Source organism: Sciurus vulgaris, assembly GCF_902686455.1.
Source record: "Sciurus vulgaris genome assembly, chromosome: 8".
Lineage (NCBI taxonomy): Eukaryota > Metazoa > Chordata > Mammalia > Rodentia > Sciuridae > Sciurus > Sciurus vulgaris.
In genome coordinates, this window is record NC_136468.1 from 99,847,203 (window position 1) to 99,870,148 (window position 22,946).

The 22,946-nt window shown below is 38.2% G+C and overlaps 1 protein-coding gene across 6 annotated transcripts in view; it reads left to right on the forward strand.

Annotated features, from left to right (window-relative positions):
- Nucleotides 1-22,946, forward strand: part of POU6F2 (POU class 6 homeobox 2) — a gene marked incomplete at its 5' end in the record, with an annotated part of 470,230 nt that overhangs the window by 387,062 nt on the left and 60,222 nt on the right. For 2 of the 6 annotated variants that reach the window (XM_079151762.1, XM_079151763.1), the window contains one exon: nucleotides 21,403-21,543. The exons of the other annotated variants lie outside the window; for them this stretch is intronic. In XM_079151762.1, coding sequence (XP_079007888.1) covers nucleotides 21,403-21,543 — 141 coding nt within the window. The remainder of the gene's footprint in view (nucleotides 1-21,402; nucleotides 21,544-22,946) is intronic. 6 annotated transcript variants of the gene reach the window in all.

Sequence of the window (22,946 nt, forward strand, 5' to 3'; positions counted from 1 at the left end):
AGACAGCTAAGATTTTCCATTACCCATTAAATGAAAACTTCAGTCTAAATTCTTGCTGCCAGAAACTTTCTACACCACTATGTCCTGCAATAGTTTAGTCAATTTTTATAAGAAAAATACTAATTTATTTGATAAGTAGATCAAAGATCCCTGATTAGATCAATGCAATAGTGTAAGCTCTTTTACATAAAAGCCAGGTCTTTGGGCACTTCTGTCTTCACCAAGAGAATATAAAAACCAGTAGTGAGTACACAGAAGTCACTCAGAGATGCTTATTCATTGACCAAAACTCAGACAGATTATACAAAGGTATGTCCAGTCACATAAAAAACCAGTACTAGAATCTAGGACTGATCACCATTAGATCTACAAAAAAAACCACAGTCATTATCAGCAGTCCTGGGAAAGTCACACAGAGATTGTAAGTAGTGAGGATTTTCTGCACCTATAAGACCTGGGCAACTTCTCTGAGCTTCCATTTCATTTGTCAGTTACCTATCTCTCAGCATTCTGTTTTATGTTACTTCAATTTTAGTGGTCCTCTCTCACTCATTTCTGCAAAGGCAGAATGATTTAATTCTACCATATTTTTCCTAAAATACTTAATTTAAATATGATAAATGGGACCACAGGTAAAGGTCTTAAAATAAGTAGTAAATTACAAATGATTCTAACATAAGGAGCTCAAAGATCTTGGCTATAAAGGCTGATTCAATAATCCAAAGCATTGCTCAGTTAGAGGTCAGGGAGTGGGGGATAAATCCAAACTAGCCCCAGTGGTTCTCATTTGTTGCACTAAAGTCTGGAGAAGAAATGTTATTGGTTGTGGCTCATAAAAGAATAGATATTCCATCCTTAGAAATCCTTGCATTTGGTTTGGATCAAATGCTCCAGGGCTTGGACCAGACACCATGGCTAGGCTGTTTCTTTTTTGCAATCGCTTTGACAGATTGTCGTGTTAAAATCCTTATAACATTTTTTTTAAGTTTTAATAAAAGACACTGCAGCTCAAAGCATATGTATATTAGTATATGAATGAATAAATGATTCCATTTAATTTTCAGTTCAGTTCAGCAGCTAAGTTTTATTCCCCTGTGGACCATATTTTAGGCACTATCTCTACCATAACTTAGCTATAGTATTTTTTTCCTTACTCTCCATAAATAGAATGGATGCAAAATATACTGGGCCAAGATGATTCAAGATACATTTGGAAGCTTTGTATTCTATAAATAAATCCTTATAAATAGAGAGATGAATTTTGTTCAGATAGTGATGGCTAAATATTACTATGATATTGTTTGTTTTAATCAGCTTTTTCCACTGTGATCAAAAGAAACTGTGACCTGACAATAATAATTCTAGAGGAGGAATAGTGTATTTGGGGCTCACAGTTTCAGAGGTCTCAGTCCATAGATGGTTGGCTCCCTTGCTCTGGGCCTGAGATGAGACAGAACATCATGGCAGAAGTGAGTGAAGTAAGAAAGCAACTCAGGACATGGCAATCAGTAAGCAGAGAGAGGACCTTCTCACCAGGGACAAAATATCAACCCCAAAGGTACATCCCCAGTGACTCACTTCCTCCAGCCACTCCCCATCTGCCTATAGTTATGGCTCAGTTAATCCCTATCAGTGAATTAATGCACTGATTAAGTCAAGGCTCACATAACCCAATGATTTCACCTCTAAACTTTTTTGCATTGTCTCACACATGATCTTCTGGGGCACACATCATATCTAAACAATAATTGCACATGCTTTGAGTTGCAGTGTATTTTGTTTAAACTTTTTAAAAACTTTATAAGGATTTTATCATGGCTACAAATGAATTGAAAATTATAAGAAAGATGGAAAATGTAGTTTTTTAAAATTATTCTTTACAAAGGTAAATCTGCCATGTGTATCAAGTATAAATTAAAATAACAAATATCCAAATAGTTATAAATGCTTTCTAAGCCCAGGGCTTGTAAACAGCCTTGCTTGTTTCTGCCCTGGGGCCTTTGCACTTCCTATTCCTGTTCTACATAACTCTGCATCCAGATATTTACCTGGTTGGCTTCCTCTCCTCTCTAAATTCCGACCTCAAATCTCTCCTTCTCAGAGAGAGCTCTCCTGACCATGCAATCTAACATGTGTCCTGTGTCTCCCCACCAGTCCCTCTACCACATTCTCCTCTTTTATATTCTTCCTAGCATATCCTGCTACCTAAAATTATCTTGTCTACTGTGTACACATCTACTATATATCTCCTTACACAAGAAAGCAAGAGCAAACACCTTTTCCCCTGTTTCATTCTTGCTCCCTTCTGTACCTCCAGCACCTAGAACAATGTAAGCAGATGACAGGCACTCAGTAAACATAAACTGAATGAAAGAATGAATGAATGATTCCACTTATTTCCCTTTTGATTCAGTATCTATGGCTTCCTCTCCACCCCATGGGCCATATTTTTGGCATGATCCTTACCATACCTTAGCTATAATACTTTCTCCCCATAACTTCTCATAAACATAGAATGTATGTAAAATATATTTGGATGAGTTGATTCAGGACACATTTGGAAGCTTTGTGTTCTATAAATAAATCCTTATAAGTAGATGGATGAATTCTGATCATATAGCCATAGCTAAATGTTTTCAAAGGCCAGAAGTTAGCAGATGTTATTTGCATACATATAATTTATAACCTGCCTGCATCCAAAAGGGATCTGAGAGGGCTTATGATCAAAAACATATAATACTCATAAGCAGAGTCAATAAAACAAACACCAAAATCGATGCAGAGTGAAAGGAAAATAAGATACCAAATGACTAGGTTAATATCATTTCTATAATTGCTCATTAAATTTAACTCTGGACTTCCCAAGGGTGAAGTTAGAAAAGGAAACAATAGGTTCTATAAATCTTAAATCCTTGCAATGGGAAAGCTACTCATGTGTGACAAATGACTGATCTTTCCCTTTAGTGTGATTTATTCATTCAACAAGCATCCACTGCTTACCTAACAAGGCACTGTGCTCAGTACTAGGAGTAGTGGGAGGAAGTACATGGTCTCTGCTCTTTAGTTGCTTATGATCCTAGGAGGTGAGGGAGGAGTCAGAGAAGACTATAATTAATTATAATATTAAGCCCTGTGGGATTGGCAGATTTGTCCAGTTACACTGAAGCTCAACTACTCTGTCTCCTGTCTCTGACCTTTCCTTTCCTCCTGGGTCATCCAGGGGCCAGTCTTCATTAAGTCCTTCACCCTACACTCTTAGAGTCTGCTTTCTGGTAAACCCACCTGGAACTCGGTCAAGGTGACAGGTGGCAGAGTATCATTTAGAACTCACTCAGTATGACTCCAGAGCTCAGTCATTTGTCTTGCTCCTGACCCTTCGGGCAGAGTGGAGATGAGGCTGGAGTTTTATATTTGGGCCCAACTGTGAATGGCCTTTTGTTCATCCTCAGGTTAAGGCCTTTCAAGGAAGAAGCAGACAGATGTCTTCCAGTCTTTATATAAAAGTGAATGGAGAGCTATGTGGGTAAGAGCAGGATCAACCGTGTATGCATTTTAAGTTAAGCATTTCATTGTGATGTGACAGTGCTCATATGGAAAACGTAACCATCACAGGAATGGAGAAGGGAATTTCTATAAGCATCAGCGCAGACCCCAGTAAATTCATCATCTCCTTGCTTCCATTGTTTGAATGTCCTGCTGATATCATGGTTTAATTTTCAAAATAACTTGAGGGTGATTTGGGGTGACTTTTTAAATAAATCATACATTTTAGAGCAGCATAAGATTTACAGCAAAATTTCCCATATATCCCTGCTTCCACATGTGTTCCTACCATCAACATCCTCCACCGGAGGGGTACATTTGTTAAAATTAATGAACCTATGTTGACACATCATTATCCCTCAAAATCCATAGTTCATAGTAAGGTTCACTCTTGGTGGTGTTTGGAAAAATGTGTAAGGACATGCATCCGCCATTAGAGTATCATGCAGAATTTACTGCCCTAAAAAATCCTCTGTGCTCTGCATATTTATTCCTCCTTTCCCCTAACCCCTGGCAATCACTGATCATTTTGCTTTCTCCTCAGTTTTGCCTTTTCTAGTACGTCAAGTATTTGGAATCATCTAATATGTAGCATCTTCAGATTGGCTTCTTTCACTTAGGGATGCAATATGGCCATATACCTATTAGTGTGGTCAAAATTCAGGTCACTGACAATACCAAATGCTGGCAAGAATGTGGACCAATAGGAACTTTCATTTATTGCTGGTGAGAATGCAAAATGGTACAACCACTTTGGAAGGCAATCTGGCAGTTTCTTACAAAACTATTACCTTACAATCTAGTAATTTATGCTCCTTGGTATTTACCCAAAGAAGTTGAAAACTTATGTCCACATAACAACCTGTACACAGATGCTTATAGCAACTTTATTTATAATTGCCCAAACTTGGTAGCAACCAAGATATTCTTTAGTATGTAAATGGATTTTTTTAAATGTGATACATTAGAAACATTCAAATGTATATTAAAATGGAATATTCACCACTAAGAATAAATTAATAACCAAGCCATGAAAAGGTATAGAGGAAATTAAACATATATTGCTAAGTGAAAGAAGTCAATAAAAATGATTTTGAAACAAAGAAAAACTGCTGTGGAATGATGCTTACAATGATGAATTGAATTCCCTGGACTTAGTCTTCCAAGAAAAGCAAAAATCAGAAAGAGGGAAAAGTACTTATTTTGCTGCCAAGTTCATCTTCTATCTATTCTGTTAAATTAATGGCTAGTACATGAAGTCCATGTTATATTCGAAATCATTTCTACTTCAAATAACCTATTTTATAATGTATTGCATGATTATTGTTTGAATACCAGGTGACAAAGTTCATGAGAGAAAAATGCATTAAAAATGTTTAGAAAATTATAGGATAGTTTCAAAATTTTTCTGAAATGGAATGCAATTTTCACTACATTTCCTGTGTTTATTTACCATAATTTTATTGCTCTACTTTAGGCAATTTATGGACATCACTATACATCAGTTTATTGGTCCCCCTCCCCCTTTTGAAGATGTTTGTCACAGAGAAATATATCTACAGCAGTCACAGTGTTACTGACAATGGCCATAAGAAACACAGAATGTCATTCATGTCAGCACTACACAACACGCCACTGTGTCATATTACTTTTCTAAACACATAGGTAAGATTAAGGAAAAGACAGTAATACAAGATTGCATCCTGTTTAAATAAATTTATTTCCAGGCACAATAATTCTTTTAGTTTAATTCTGACATGCTTCAAAACAATTTTGTCAATGACAATTCTAAACCATAATGTTGCTTTGTTTTAGAATCAAGCGTTTCATTGTAAGATTTAATTATACTTTACAATAACTGTATTTTATGTTAGAGACTTTTTTTTTTTCAGAAGTTTGGCTATAACTACACCAATATCTTTCAGTGATTTTCCTTTCTTGCAATTGTGAAGTGAAGCAATTCATCTACAAATGCAAATAAACTCATCTACCAATATTTATAAGGTTTAAAAAAAAGTTGTGCTTATGGGAATTAAGGAAAATAAAAGACTATACGTTTGCTTTTTAATTACAAAAATTTTGACTATAGTATCATATAAATAATATATATGAAAATATGTGTTTTTTTGCTTTCTTTTTTAACAAATAATAATTGTTTTAAATTGAGGTTTGCAAACAAAATGAAAGGCTAAATGATCATCTAACAATTATCTACCAAGGCATATATGAATAGAAAAGAGTAAAGGGTATTTAATCTGGAAAAAGAATTAAGTCAAACACAGGGAGAATTAAATACCTATGGCCTTAGAAAAGGACCCAGGTGGCCCTATTCCAGCCTGCCTACAGGGAGCCCTTGGCCAGTTTGTTCCTCCTAGAGTTGCTTCTCTAACATGTGTGCTTACTTTCCATCGCATTCAGTCACATTCAGAACTCTTCTCTTTGTGGGGTGTAAAAGGTGCTACATCAAGCAGTGATAGTGGGGACACCATCACTTTTATGCTCACTTACAGGTTCTCTTTCACTTAATAGTAATGCAGAAATATTACCATCATGGTCACTTAATGGTAATGCAGATGTTTTGGTGAATTCTCAAAGCTCATGCATCTCCATGATACTTTTTAAATCAATAGATCTTATCTTAACCAATTTGTATCAACATTAACTAAAGTATTGGGGAAATGCTTTCCAGAGTTAGGTGGTTTATGGAGCATCTAGGTTTGGAAGATAAAGTCCTTCCTTTAAAAATAGTTGATGAGAATAGCCAAGGTGTATTACCAGCATATTCCATTAGGCCATTTGTTAAATCTGTAGGTAACCAAGTAATACATTGCCCAGTTTTTCCAGAGAGCACAGCATAGGACACAGTTCTAAGGGGCTTTACATGTGGTATTTCGTGAAAAGGGAGTACTACAATCAAATAACATGCTAATATGCATTATAAATCACCAGAAGGCATACACGTCACGCCATGTGTGCCAGACCTGATTCCTGAATCAGTACAGAGCAAATCCTGGGACCAGGGTCCCACAAAAAGCACTTTGGGAATTGCTGTAATTCTCAAGAGTTCTGTCAAAATATCATCGCTTGCTAGCATGTACACCTACAAGAAAAAAAAATACATATTTCTAAAAAAATTTATGAACTTCCATTATATTTTGATAAATTCTTGAAAATTCCATTTCTCCTTGTTCCTTGATGACTTTTTCCTTAAAAACTCATGTGGCTATCTTGGTCAATTTGTCCAAGTTTTTGAAATCAAAATCTTGAAAAAGTAAATAAGTTTAACATGCCAAGTATTTTTAATTTTCTATTTCTATATTTTATTTTCTATTTCTGTTTTGTTTCCCATAAAATAATTATCTTTGTTTTCTTCCTTTCTGTTTTTTACACTGAGTCATTTTGCTTTATTTTTCCTTCCTGTATTGCAATTGAGAAGCATACAGGCATAAAGAGTAATAAGGTGCTGTCATTTTTTAAAGTGATATTTAAAACAAGAATTAAGCAATATACATGCTAATCTGAAACATCAAATACAACAGGAATAAAACGTTCTACCTTTCAAGCCAAGAGTACAAACCCCTGCAACTCAAATTAATCTGGAATTTCATACCAGAGTTATACAAATTTCCATCAGCTATTTCTCTGACTAAATTTCACAGTGACAATCAACCCTTTTTATTCTCCTCTCTGCAAAGGTATTCTTCAGTATGTAGACAAAACTTAGAAATGCCAGTTCTTAGTCTTTCCTATAATCTTCCAAAACCTTTGTGTGGTTGAATTGCAGCTATTTATCTCTAACATCAGGTAATTTGGGTTTTTTATTAAAAATATAGATTTAAAATTCCATTTTTGTTCTTGTGCTAGAACATTGTGACACCTTTGATCATGTTGGAAAGACCCCTAGCTCCAATCTCAGCCCAAGGGTATTTATGTATCTACTGGGTCGACCATAGGCTGTTGGAACAGTCAATGAACTGCACATTTGTATTAGAAACTTATTATAAACCCGGATTCACTAAATACTTATTTCCAGCCCTATATTTCCACTTGTGAAAGCAGACTTAGAAAATTATATTAACTAATATATTTATCTAATAATTCTTAAAAGAGAACTCAAAACACTTCTAGTACTGACCCTAATTTCATTCCATTTTAACATCATCATTGCTGTATTTAGATCATGAATGTGCCCCAAAAGCCTATGTGCTAAAGGTTTGGTCATCAGTTAGTGGTGTAATTATGAAGTGGTGGGTCCTAGTGGAAGCAAGTTCAGAAGGAAGGGGAGTATCCTTAACGGAGATGCCAGAACCCTGGTCCTTCCTCTTTTTCTTTGCTTCCCAGTCAACTGTAAGATGAGCAGCTTCTTCCACCACACACTCCCACCATGATGTACTGTGCTGCCACAGGCCCAAAGCAACAGGGCCAAGTAACTGTGAAACCTCTGAAATTGTGAGCCAAAGTAAACCTTTTTTCTTTATAAGTTGATTATCTCTGGCATTTTTCCAGTGATGGGAAACTGACTGACATGACCATAGATTTTTTTTTTTTTTTTTACCATTTGAAGGAATCTTAAAAACTACCTACTTTCAGAGGTTCTCAGACTTCAGTGTGAATCAGCATCACCCCAGTACCTTTAAAACCCAGATTTCTGCTTCTGTCCCCAGGGGTTTTGAGTCAGCAGGTCTGGGAAGGAGGCTGAAAATTTGCATTTTTAGCAGTTCCCAGGTAATGCCGATGTGGGTGGTCTCAGGACACACTCTAAGAGCCTCAGGGGTAGAAAGGACTTTCTACCACTACTCTGGAGGTTTGGAGATGATCTTCAACTCAACCCCTACAGAGCTCTCACAGTAGAAGGGACATCTTGCTTTCTCCAATCCTTAAGTGGCAAGGAGGATTGATCTGTGCACCCTTGTGCATCAGGAGTTCTCTACAGGGACCATTGTGACCTCACTGCCCCTCAGAGATCACATTTCCCCCCACTTTTCAAAAATTGGTGCATTACAATTGTACATAATGATGGAATTTCTTGTTACATATTCATACATACTCACAATATAACAATATAATTTGTCCAATATCACTCCCCAGCACTCTGCCTCTCTCTCCCCACTGATCTCCTTTCATTTTCACATAATCACTCTGCCCCCCCACACACACCTTTCTCTTCCTTTTTCCTCTCTAGCTTCCACATATGAGAGAAAATATATGACCCTTGACCTTCTGAGTTTGACTTACTTCACTTAACATGATGGTCTCTAGTTCTATTCGTTTTCCTACAAATGACATAATTGCATTTTTCTTTATGGCTGGTCTTGTGTGTGTGTGTATTCACATTTTCTTTATTCATTTGTCCATTGATGGATAGATGGACACCTAGGCTATTCCATAGTTTGGTTGTTGTGAATTGTGAATTGTGCTGCTATAAACATGGGTATGCATGTATCACTATAGTACGATGACTTTAATTCTTTAGGATAAATACCAAGGAAGGGTATATCTGGGTCAGATGATGGTTCCATGCCTAGTCTTTTGAGGAACCTCCATACTGATTTCCATATTGGTTGTACTAATTTAGAATCCCACCAACAGTATAAAAGTGTTCCTTTTTCTCCACATGCTGTCTAGTATTTATTATTATTTACATTCTGGATGACTGCCATCCTGACTGGTGTGAGATGAAATCTCAATGTAGTTTTCGGCTTATTGGTTCTTCGCCCAGGCCCCAGGGATTAGACCCCGGGTCCGTGCACATGCTGGTCGAGTGCTCTACAGGATGAGCTATTCTCCCACTTCAATGTAGTTTTGATTTGCATTTTCAGAGACCACATTTGAGTATCACTGATGTAATTCAATCTTCTTAATTTAAGAACAAGGACAGGCAGGGCAGGTGGAATGACCTGTGAGCTTCTGACTCAGGAGGAGGACCCAGGTGCCCTGACTTTGGGTGATTCCACATTCCCCCCCTGCATTCCTACTTACCTAGCATTTGCTGGTGAATGTGCAGACATTTCTCAGTATTGGCCAGAATTGGCAAGAATATTTTAAAAAATATTTTCTCTGCTGATTGGAAAGATTGGTTTCTTCAGTTATTGACTCCCTGCTCCTTTCTCCCTAAATGTGGAAAATTTCAACACAGCCTTGCTTTTGCTCTTGGTGAGATTAAGCTTTATGTTTTTTAACCTATGTTCAATTTTATTAATGGGAACTTCTCAAACGATCTATACAACAACTTTTTATATTTTCTTGGCTTACGGCTCCTACAGGTAGTGGTTCTTATTGTTAGCTTAATGTTTTTAGAACAACCTATAACCAATATATTTTGTGAGCACAGAAGGATTTTATTTACCTTTGAGCATTCTGGTCATGTTTTTTGCTTTCTCTTTCATGTACTTATCTTCTGACTTCTGCAGAGTCGTATTTTCTCTAATAATTTGGACTGCTTGTTTTTCCTAATGGTGTGGTTCTCTGTGGGGCACTGGAGCTGCCGCACATCCAACACTGTGGCAGCTGCTCCTATGATGTTCAGAGTTGCTTCTTTAACCATCTGCCAAAAGTACCCCTATCCTCTTTTCAATGAGCCCTCCTGGGCATTAACTCAGGGCTGCATACGGACGTCCACTTAAGAGGGGTATGACATGAACAGAAACCGTATATCTGATCCTTTTTGCAAATTCAAGAAAGAAGATGTTGTTCTAAGGTTTAGTGACAGACCAACATATGGGTTGATTTCTCCTGGTCCTTGGGGAAAAAATAACATGTGACCCAAATGTAGTATTGTTTTTTTGGAAGAATAGCATATCCTTTGATTCTTGAACAGCTGTTCAGCAAATAGATTTTATGAGGCAAGTAAGCCATTATGCATAATAATAAAATTCAGTAACAACTTCAACAAGTCTCTCCATTTGATCATGGATTGATGAAACCAAGATATTATGCATAACATTTGTTACAAGCAGTTTTTAATAACCAATGTGATCATTGAGATGAAAGGAAGAGGAGGCGTATATTGTGCTCTTTATTAGTGATAAATTGAATTGGAAGGACTTATGAGAAATTTCTTGAGTTTCGGTAAAAATAGAAGCTGTGGAAAATATGCATATTCAAAAGTAAAACAATCCCAAAGTAAATAGTTCTATCTATTTTGGGACGATTCTCAGAGATCTGAGCTCTTATTATAAACTAGTATAGCCCTTCTAGTTAATGGATAAAATTAAAATTTATAAAGTCATGGCTTGGTCATAACACATGAACCCAGCCATAGATAAATGATGGTGGTCCCTCATAATCTATCGTTGTAATTTTTTTGTAACAGAACATTCTGTATTTTTAAAATGATGGCTTTGTTTTTATTACTCAAATTTAATTGCTAATTTTTGGTCAGTCAGCAGTTTAAATTTCTCTTCGTATAAAGTAAATGAAAGTATTTTATGACTTGGACTATCAAATAGTGTTGCTTCACGGGTTGCAAAGCTGTTAAGGCTATCCTCATGATATTGCAAAAGAATACCTATTTAGGTGTTTTCATAGCAACAGCTCACAGGAGAGTAGCTCAGGATGTACATAGCAGGAACACATGTACAACATTCACATATGTACTTCCTAGTTTGTTCCCCTCCTTTCTCTGCCTTCAAAACCCAACTCAGAAGTTTCCTAGATTCATCTTCTGCCCTATCTGTGCTCTGGACACTCAGCAGGGTGGGGGTGTCTGATAAACCCATAACCCTGTACTTTTTCTTCTGCTCTAATTGTCTGTCTTCTCCAACCTGCCTAGTTGATCTGCAGTTGACTCAGGATTGACTCCTATTAATTCTTTGGTGAAACTTTTCTGACACCTTGTACTCTTTCCTCTACTGAGCTAGACACCTCCCCAATGTTTCTTGCATTAACTGTGTTTACCTCTCCCCTGGCCTGTACCCACAGGATCTCAATTATCTGCCTGCATAACTGTCACCTCTCCCCAGCAGCTGAAAGTACTTTGGGAAGAAATCACACCGTCTACCTGACATGTAGTTGATGCTCAATGTATGCTGAATGAATGAATGAATGAATGAATGAATGAATGGATGGAAAAAAACTGTACTTCTGTGCACAAATTTAACCAGGAGCTGCATCCCCTCTCCTTCTTCTGTCATTACTCTGTCATTTGCCTCCAATCTAATCCACCTCCACCCAGACCAACTGAGTGTCTAATTTGCCTTATCTTCTGTTTTCCCCCTTCCACTTCAATTTCCCCAAATATTGATGAAGTGCCACACTAACAGCTCCACATACACAAAATTCCTATTTCTCTCCTACACATCTGTAACTGTGCTATTCCCAGAGGTTGAGAAGCCTTTTCCTCTTTTCTTCCCACGTCCCCACCGATAAACTCCTGGTCATCCTTTAGGACTTCCTTTCAAAGAATCCTCCTCAGGAAATCTCCCATATTCCCCAAGGTTTGGGCAGGTCTCCTTGTCTGGGCTTCCTGTCCCTTTTTCTTACAGCACTGGCTAGGGAAAGTGAGGAGACTGAAAGTGTCTCTAGGAAGTGCTTTTTACCTTGCCCACCTCTGTACCCCTGGCATCTGGCCCAGAGCCTGTGCCATGGTTACCAAGAAACAGCTGATGATCCAAATTGCCCTGACGCCTCCTAAAGGCAGAAACTCAGCCTCTGCTTTCTCTGAGTCCTTCATCCTTTCTTGTCTTTCTTCCTCCCTGTGCAGCACCTATTTTCCCTTGTAGAGACTCAACTAATGTTGGAACTAACTTAAGTAAATTGGGCATGGGTGAGTAAAGAGTGTATTGCACTTTTCCATAGCTTAAAAACTAGCATCATGCTAACTGCTGTACCATGGCAACAATTTACCTCTTAAAAAATTTTTTTTTAAAAAGATTGCCTTTTTTTCCTTTCATCGCAGGAGTGCTCCCAATCACTTGTTTAAACTGGATGATAGAATAAAAAATACGGAAAGAGTAATTTTCAAAATATCAACAAATTCACCTAACTAATGTGCCATGACAATAGGCGATTGGTAAAAGTAGCACTATTGTATATAAGTAAGAAAATAGCATGAAACTCCATAAAAAGATGGATTTTTCAGGTTATTAAGTGGAGGACTAGACAGAAAAGGAAATGAGATGTGCAGGCTTGTAGTAACACAGTATTTGTCTACATATAACTTGGGTAAAATCTGATTTAGAGTTGGTGTGTTTCCATAATGCTGACCTCTCTACTTCAAAATCAAATAAATGTATTGGGTTAAGTTGAAAGCTAGTTACTTCCCTCAAATCTGGGCTTGACTGTTTTATCAGTAAATTTAAAAATAAAAAAGAAATGCATCTCTTTGGAGAGCTTTCGAACAGCTTACCACCAAATCACAGTGTGTCCGCCAGACTTATTTATTTCCTCCCTCTCCATCTAGTGTCCCTGAGCGACTTCAGTGCAGAGCTCATCAATTATCCCACATAACTTGGACCCAGCCCCTCTGCAACATCTATCACTCTCTCCCCAGTGTATTTCTAGAATACTTTCTAGTGTGTTCACATGTGCTCATGGACAGTCGCCTCTGTCCGTCTGCAATGATATCCAAGCTTTGCAGAGTTACCTGAGTGGATGCTCACTTTTAACTCTGGAATCAATGACCTTCAGGAGCTACAAACCATCTAAATGCCCAAGTGGCTCAACACACCCTCATTAATACTCTCAATGAGGCCATATGAGGGGAGAGAGTGCAGCTCCTTAACTGATTCACACTATCACCTGGCCTCCAAGCAGCACTGCTCATGCCCAGAAGCACATAGAGTCTGTCCTCATCTGGAGAAAGAGCCCCTGTAGCTTCAGCCCATGTCCCACCATCCACATGGGACTTCGTTTCAGTTCACAAGCCTGGACTGAGGGATGTCAGCTCCATAGCCCAACTCCACCTCCATCACCACATCCCAAGGATTTTTTTAAAAAATCAAACCACTCACTGCAACCACCCAGCTTCTACAATAATCTACTGAAGAGTTGACTTCTATATATGATCACCTTCCCTCTCTGTTTTGTCATGAATCTCTATGAGAAAGGGGATGCTGTCAGATAAAGTAGTCAAGGAAAGTGTCCCTAAGGAAATGATCTGGGAGAATGAGATATGTGAATGGAAAAAAAAAAAAAAAAAAAGAGTTCCAGAAGTGTAAACAGCAAATGCAATCCCCTGAGGTAGTTGAGGATCAGCAAAAAGGTCAGTAGGACTGCCTAGGAGGGAGTGAGGGAGTGAGGGAACTCAATCCCAAAACATCAGTATTACCAAAAGTTCCAAGAAGTAACAAAAGTATTATAGCCAAACTGGCCTGGGGCTTATGATATGCCAGGAACTCTTTTAGTGTTTACCATGTATTGACTCTGATGTATAGATAGGTGATAGGTAGATCATTTTTTTTTTTTTTTTAATGACGCTAGGGATGGAACCCAGGACCTCCTGCATGCTAAGCACATGCTCTCCACTGAGCTGTATTCCCAGCCCTCCTGACTCAGGTATTTTTTTCAACAATTCTGTGAAGTCATTACCACTACTTCCATTTTACTAAACTAAAGAAAATGGAACATAGAAAGAGACAGCTAGCTAAGAGCAGCCTTGGAATCTGGATTTGGGATTCAAGGTACTAATCTTTACACTGTGCTGCTTCCCCTTTCAAGGGAGACCTGCTCATTAATTTCAAGCTACATATCTGTGAAAGTCTGATCAAGTCAGGTACCGGGATCAGAACTTCCCCCATCAGATCTGCTGGAGTTACTGCAGACCTTACAAATGAGGGCTCAGTCCCATTTCAGATATCAGTTGCAAGTAGTGGGTCCCCAGGTTACTCACCTTTCTGTCTAGTTTGGCTGCAAATCAGATGCCCCCATCACCCCCCCCACTCATGTACAGTAATTTTCTATAATGGCTCACAGAACAGAGAGAAGCACGTTTACCAGTTTATTATAAAGGATACAAGCGAACAACCAGATGAAGAAATGCATAGGGCAAGGTCTGAAAGCCTTCCGAGTGTGGGAGCTTCTGCCCCTATGCAGTTTGGGGTGTGCCACCTTCCCTGCCTGTGGAAGCTCTGTGAACCCCATTGTGTAGGGTGTCATTTTGTAGGCATGACTAATTAGATCTTCAGACATTGTGAGTAATTTGATTTCAGCCCCTCTCCCCTTCCTGGAGGTTTTAGAGGCAGGGCAAAAGTTCCAACCATCTAATTACATGGTTGGTTCCTCTGGCAACAAGTCCCCCCCCTCCATCATCCTGCAAGAGCCACCTCATTAACATATGGATACTAATATATGCTTCTCTTACCTCGTCACTCAGAAATTCCAAGGGTTTAGAAGCTCTGTGCCCAGAAAAGGGGGATGATAACCAAATGTTTCATTATGCCACAAAATCATAATGTTTCACTCAAGTCCCTCAGAGTTCCTCTTTTCCATTTGTTACTCCAACCCCTTTGTTGGACTTTCAATAACCAGCACCTGTGGTTCTTCTTCCAAGGACACCCTCAGGCTCCAGGTTCCATTTTACAGCAAGAGCAAAAACACAACCATGCCTGGGGATTGCCAACCCTTCATCTGCACCCCAGGGGCTATTAATACTGTCAGATGTGGAGGGTAAAAGCCCAGCTTGCCCTGGGGTAAGACCTCTCTGAGTCCCAACTCACAATCGGAGCCCACTACAGGATCAGGGTTCTGTTCTTCCCTATCTTTTTTCTGGGGAACCCAACAAAAGCATTAGGTAATGTAAAAATGTTCTCTGCTAACAAATGTGGTTGTGTATTTGAGCACTAATAGCAAGTTACTGTACTTGTATAAAAACAAAATACAATTAATTCTAAAATCAATTATACATATAGAAATCAATATTTGTTTACATGGATGAATCAAAATATTTTAGGAGGGCATTTGCAAGTTGATGTAGTGTTAGGTGTATGAGTAGTTTTAGGGGTAAGGTTAGGGTTAGGATTAAGCTTAGGGAACGAACATGTATAACTATATATTTGAATAAAAATGAAAATATACCTGAAAAAAAGTATTTTAGGATTTTGCAGTGCCTCCGAGTCATCATTATAAATCTCATGTAACCCCCAGCCCCAGAGAATCCTCATTGATGTCAGTGGTGACTCTCCATTGTCTGACTGAACATACTGTCTAGCATACTGTTGTCTCTGCAGAGAGGTGGGTAGCAGAGACCAAGCAACAAAGCTCAACTCAGTATAAAAACTCACAAAACTGCTTTTAAACTGTCATGGAGTTTTATACACATAATAACCATGAAAGTACGAGGGGAAACTTAGCAGGATAAAACACACGTAAGTAGATCATTGAGAAGAATATGGCCACCCATCCAATTTTCGTCTACTGGTATTTCCTTAACCTTTTAAAAGAAGACTTGAGGGTAAGAAGCAGAAGCATTGGTTTGGTTAAGTGTCTTAGGGATCCAAGAGGAATGCTTGTTTTTTGTTTTTTGGTTTTTTTTTTGTTTGTTTGTTTGTTTTTTGTTTTTCACACATATAAGGAGAGGGAAAGTCAAGGTCTTAGTAAATGAATTCAAGTTGCTGCATGTGCTCTCCTATTTCTGGGTAGCCGCTGTGGGTTGTTTGGGGCCTTAAATGATGAGTAATTTGTGATAAATGCATTTCTGAATATTCTTATTTAAAAACAAATGGCACCACAGTTCCAGAGTTCTAAATTGAAAAGTTAGTAGCAAAAAGAACTGCTCCAAAATCCATACTCTATAAAATCCACATAATTCATGAGGAGAATGATAGAACCATAGATCATGGGCAATTATGTTCCAAAGAAAGGTTTTGAGCCTGCTGCATGCCTAAGGCCCTCCTGGAATAAAGGAATAAACATAACAATATAATATCATAGCTAAATTGTCTCATCATGTTGTCATATTTTTGTAAATGAGATTTATAATAATAAAACAATGTTATCAACACATTTTCATGAAAAATATTATGAGTACTGATGTTCAGGTTCAAAAAACCTGAGTTTTTGCCAGGATGCAGGATGTGAGTCTTTAAAAGAGGATAAGGGGCAAGACCAAAGAAGAGCATTCCTCCATCACCTCGTGATGGTATCTGTGGTGACATCTCTATGTTGTCATACATATGATGTCATCAAAGAGTGTTCCTGGGGGAGACTTCACTGAAAGTTTTTTTTTTTTTTTTTCTCATCCCCATGTAGTGTCTAGAGGGAATAAGATGCACAAAACTTGTAAATATGAACTTATTCTCAATCTGAGGTGAGCACCCAGTATCCATATCAATAGGGAACAGAGAAGTAAGTCATTACAAATCTTAAGGGAATTGTTTTTTAGTAAATCTTTTTTCTTGAATGCTGTCACTATCAAATCAGCAACTGTGAAATTATTTCAAAATATTTTGACATGAAGCAGGAATTACATTCCAAAATTAATGTCCTTATGTGAACTAAAAAGTGTACCATGGTGGTGGGAGGACTAGGAAGAATATATTAGGTAGAGTGAAGGGAGTGGAAGGGGTATGGGGGAAGGAATGATAGTAGAGTGAAACAGACATGATTACCTCATGTACATGTATGACTGCATGACTGATGTGATCCTGCAATGTGTAAACAGAAAAATAAGAAATTACACTCCATTTATGTATGATCTATCACAATGTATAAATGCATTCTACTGTCATGTACAACTAATTAGAACAAATAAAATATTAATTAAAAAACATAAACTAAGTTTGAGGATAATGTACTATAAAGAAGGCGATGCCTTCTCTTACTGATCTGTCACTACCAACCCTGGCCTCAGAATCATAACACTGCATTCTGTACAAATGAGCAAGTTCTATCAATTAGCAAAACTTGCACACAAGCAGGTGAACCATGTTTTAAATACTGTTTTTGGATACCCTCCATTTTAAAATATTTTTAAACAGCATTTGTCTTTTAAACCATTAAACTCACCTCATCTAACCATGTTAGGTAGCTAATAACTTTCTTCAAACAGCCCTTTTTAAAAAATGTAACTGGTAAAAAAATTCAGAATAATCATTCTATTCATGTAATTATCAAGGTAAGTAGATATTTATGGGGGCAAGTCCTAATTATGATGAATTGATTAGTTCAAAATTTTCATGCACAGCATGAACTGTAAGAATATTAGCTAACATGTATTCAGAAAATGCTATATGCCAGGTATTCTCAAAATTGGCCTGTGTTATCTCATTTATTTCTCATAATAACCCTGTGGTGGTATTATTTTTGCACCCATTTTACTCATGAGAAAATGAGGCATGGTTTACTTACAGTCACAAACCAGGACTGTCTTGTATCAGAGCTACATGATGGATGGGCAGGAGGAAGGTAATGTTTGGAGGTCTACCTCATTGTGACAAAACTATTTTAAATTTTTATGTTGTTATTTTATTCTGTAAAATTCTAGGGGAAAATGTCAAAAAATCAGTGAATCTATGAGTGGGGTTATAGACTAGCTGATTCCAGAATTATAGCTTGATGTATTCAGACCCAGAATCCATTTGGATGTAACATAAGAATGCTTGCCTTCTGCAAATTCTTGCTTTGAGAGCTTCGGCTTTTTAAATAAGCATGCAGTAAAATTTAGCATGTCTTTCAAGTTGATCTGCTGAAAACGTGACCATATAATACAGTCAGACTTCATTTGGGCCATCCTTTGCTGGTTAGGTACATTGGCAATGAAAGATCTGAAGGCATAAATTTGGCAGCAGCTTCAAAATATCCAGTTGGCCCTGGAACGTTAACATGCTCATTATGTGCATTTATTGTGCATGGGTTTGCCGCTGTCTAAATCTAACCTGAGTCTCCAATCAAGAATAAGTATTGATAGGAACACTGCTAATATGACATGACTCGGGACAATACAGAGTGACATGACCTGAGGTGATGAGGAAAACACTTATGGTTTCCTGACTATCCCCCTCCCCCTCCCTGCTGCTTATCTTAATGCACATTACATCCCTGCCCCAGCAGTCACAGACAGACAAGCCAAAAGGTATTTATGAAGCTGCATCCATCAACACCATCCATGGTCCACCTGAAATGTTGTCAGCTACAAACTGACTTGTAACCACTGTCCACTATTCTATATGCACCATGCTCAGTGCTTGTAGTTCTTATGCTAGAGCTAGGGGCCAGCCAGGCATCACCCCAGAGCCCAGACGCCTTTCACAAAGACCTACCAGGAAATCAGATAGGAAATAAGAGAGTCATCTGAGTTGACATTTGCTCCATGAAGAGGGGAAGACAGCAAAAAGAAGAATAAATTAAATTTCAACCTAAGACCAGGATATAAAGAAAATAAACAGTACTAATAAACAAAACCCATATATTTGTGATTGCTGAAGCAGCCTTCCAGAGCAGTTCAAGCATACCCATTTCTAACCCACAAACACAAAGATTCAGAAGCATAGTTTTTATTTTTTCGTTTGTTTTGTTTTTTTCAATGCTGGGGATTGAACCCAGGGCCTTGTGCTTATGAGGCAAGCACTCTACCAAATGAGCTATATCCCTAGCCCAAGAAGCACACTGTGAAGTACATAATTTGCTGTATATTCAGAATGATTATTTAATCTTTGTGTAATGCCTGAATTTGCAGCAAAAGCCTGGGACCATAGCTGAAGTAATGTTCAAAATATGAGGAATTCTCAATCTCTACTATTGTATTATATCCAGTGAGTATAATTCCATAACTTCCTATATGAGCTTTTGATTGACCTAGATATTAGAGAAACGTCCTACAATTACTAAAAATATTTCCTCTAAATTAAATAGAAATAAGTGCTTGGCTTCTCAGAGCACTCTACATGCATGAATTTTAATTTTTTATCCAAAATTCAGGAACAAAATGGCCTATTCAACACAAAAACCCTACTGCACATAATTTAATCTTTCTTTGAGAATTAAGAAGCTTAATTCTGAGATCTCCCTGAAACTCAAGAATTTCATTATGATTTCAACTTGATTGCATAAAAGAAATGTAAACACAGCAGTTGGCAAATGACCTGAGAATGGTGCACCCAAGCACAGAGTCTGTGCTGACAGGGGCAGATTCCCCAAGCAGTCTCCTGAAGTTACTGCAAAAGTAAGAGTGATAACATGAACTCCTCTCACTCTAGGTAGTCAAGCTGAAAACAAAGTTTTCTCTCAGCACATACCATTACTCATTATGTATATACTCTACAAACACAGTCAGTAAACCAAGACCAAAGCCAACCTAAATTTTAAATCCCATGGGGACAATCTGGGATAAGACAGGGTTTCTCTTCTGGCCAAAGAATGAGAATTTTTTTCTCTATAAAAAAGAAAATTGTTCTTGTTCTTAGGAGAGAGATAAAGGCAAAAGACAAAGTAATGAGTTTAAAATGGATTTCCATTCCGACGTAAATGTGCTAGGTCAATGGAAATGCTGTAGAACTAGTTTTGTGAAACTCAGTTATAAGTAAATAAAGAAACCAATAAGATAAGGATATCACATTAATGAAAAAATAATTATTAAATTCCAAACCCTTTTTATTTCCTTTGATAATTAGTATTTTCTTCCTCATCAGATGATATAAACTGTAGGCAAATTTCCAAAGGAATTTAGTTCATAAAATAAGTTTTGAAGGAAGAAAAAGGATAGAAAAAAAGAGACTGAGACAGAAAAGGAAGGAAGCAAGGAAAAAAAGTTAAAAAAAAAAAAAAAAAGTAAGAAGCATTTTTAGAAGAGCAACCAGAATTTGAATTAAGTATGGCATTAATTTTTTTTTGCCACCAAGTTTTAGCCTTGGCAGTTTTCTGCTAAAATGCAGGAATTTCATGGATGTGGGAACTGGTGATGGAAAATGCATTATTATACACAACAATTGTTGTACTTGAGAGAAACTATATGGGGAAAAAATAACACCCTAGAATAAATACAAATGAAATTCATGTATCAAAACCAATACTGTGAAAATAGTTTAAATGTTTCTTGAATTTATATCTAGTCATTAACCTAAATGCAGATTTTAGTTCAAGCTACACTTCTGCCTCATGGTCAGAAGGCCTGAAAACCTGTGGCGTGGAAAATTGGCAGGATAAAGAATATTGAATTGGTCTCCATGGAAAAAACAGATTTTGGCAGCCATAACCTCCTCCCCGAGCTGGTCTCTCTCCCCCCTCTCTTTCTTCCTCCTTGTCTGACTCTTCTCTCAGTAAAGAGGCCAGTAGAAGACCATATATTAGCTAACACAGCAAGGAGAGGTTAACCTGACCATTCACTAAAGGACCTTCCTTCTTGATCTTGAATCCCATGGTCAGAGTGAGCTCCCCAAAATGTCCTGGCCCTAGACTCGTCCTCTGAGCACACAGATTTCCTCTTCTACTAACTCTTACTCCCCTTAAAGAAATGAGTTGGGACATCTGCCACACCCATCAACTCTAAAAGAAACTGCAATTCACAAATGAAAGTGACAAATTCATTTACAAATCTCCCTACCTGATCCTATTTTACTCCCTTGATTATCTCAAGAAAAGCAGATCATTTCCTGAGAGCTTTTTATTCTCTAGAGGACAAATCCAGGGACTCCTCCAAAATCAGTTCTCCACCCTCCAGGTTCATGCTCAGTCCTTTCAGGACTAGCTTTAAGCGCATGCACCACTAAGAAGCCCAGTGTTGGTGGAGGTTTTCTTCCAACCTTGTCTCCATTCTTCCCCAAGCCTGGAGCTTCTAAGGGATTCTTCACCAGGCCCCTCCAGTGGGTTTGGGGCCCTTTGCATGAAAGAATTGGGGCGAGAACTACCTCCCCCAATGTGAATGTTATGTCCGTGTGCTGTGCCTGTGCCTCTCAGTGGTTTTCACCCTGATCTTTTCTCTCTTTGCAGCTGGTTAATAATCCTCTAGCAAGTCAGGCCGCAGCGGCTGCAGCAGCCATGGGCTCCATAGCAAGCTCACAGGCCTTTGGCAATGCCCTCTCCAGTCTTCAGGGGGTCACAGGTCAACTAGTTACTAATGCACAAGGACAGGTGAGTGGGAGATGGGAACAAGAGTGGATTTTTATGGCAGATTGAACTCGGAAAGGAAATGAATTTCTTTTGCATGACAGTGATATGTAACCGCATCTATCTGAGGCAAATAAATAATGTTTACTAGGAATGTCAAGAATAGGAGAAGGGTTGGGAGGTGTTTCTATATTTTAGAAGCGAGATTTTTCTTTCCTTCCCCTAGGATGTCAAAGTTTTATTTTGTTTTTATTTTTATACAATGACTCATGTTATGACCTTAGTTGAAGAATTTACCTGTCATTGCTGGGGCATTCTTTGAAACAAACAAATAGAAGTTAAATTTAGAAATAAAATTTCAGGTTTTCTTTTTAATTTTGCATTTAAAAAACAAAACTTGGATATGATAGAGGAAACTGGTACGTTTCCTTCCCTAATTGCAGTAGAGTTCTAAACAAGTTTCAATAAAGCCAGCTTCTGGGTATGTGGGAAACTGAAGAAGTTCTGTAAAAGTAACAAAAGGGTGAGTTAGAAAGACGCCCACTGCAAGTCAGACCTGTGGCCCCTGCCTCCTGCTGATTCTCCTGGCAGCTGGGTGTAGATTTTCTTACTCTGTCAAAGCCAGTTTACATCCTCCTATCATAAGAGTCCATTCCTTTCCACTGCTACTGTGCCCATGTCATGTTCACCAGAGCTTCGGATAACCCCCACCCCACTGCCCAGAAAACCTAAAAGGTGCATAAAAACAAGCAAGTTGAATCTCACTATACTGGGTGTACCTTTCAATCAAAAGCCCGACACAGAGCCCAACCTCCGTATTAGGACACATGCTTCTCCAAAGTGGCTATTTATGATCATGAAACGCAGGGAAATCTTTGCATCCTTGCAAAGATTTTTCCTCCCAGAGTTATTTATTTACCCTGCGGTCTGTTTACATACTCTCTGCTTGGCCTGCTGTGTGGAGACATTGCAATGTCTTAAACACTGTTTTTTTTTTATTTTACATAAAGAGTAAACAAAGATGCATTATAAGCTAAACCATCTTCATCTACGTCCCAGGGAAAGAAAAAGCTGACCTTGTTATATTTCCTGGGTGGGTACAGGATGGTCCCGTCAGAAGCCCGAGTGCTGAACGATGGAGCTTGTCAAAGACAGGCCCCATGTAATGAATCATCTTATCACAGGTGCACACCACACATATTAAAGGAGGGTTGTATGAACACTGTGCCCTCTACAGTAACCTTTCAATGTCTGCTTTAACCCTTGTTCCAATCCCTTTTCATCAAAGGATCATTTTATGCAGCCAGCTCCAAATGGAGGCTCTCAAAAGCCTATTAAGATTTCTGGAGGGATGAGGTGCTGGGGTGGAGGAAAAGTTGGTTTTAATATCTATAACTCATATTCATATCAGGTCAGTCCTGGAAGAT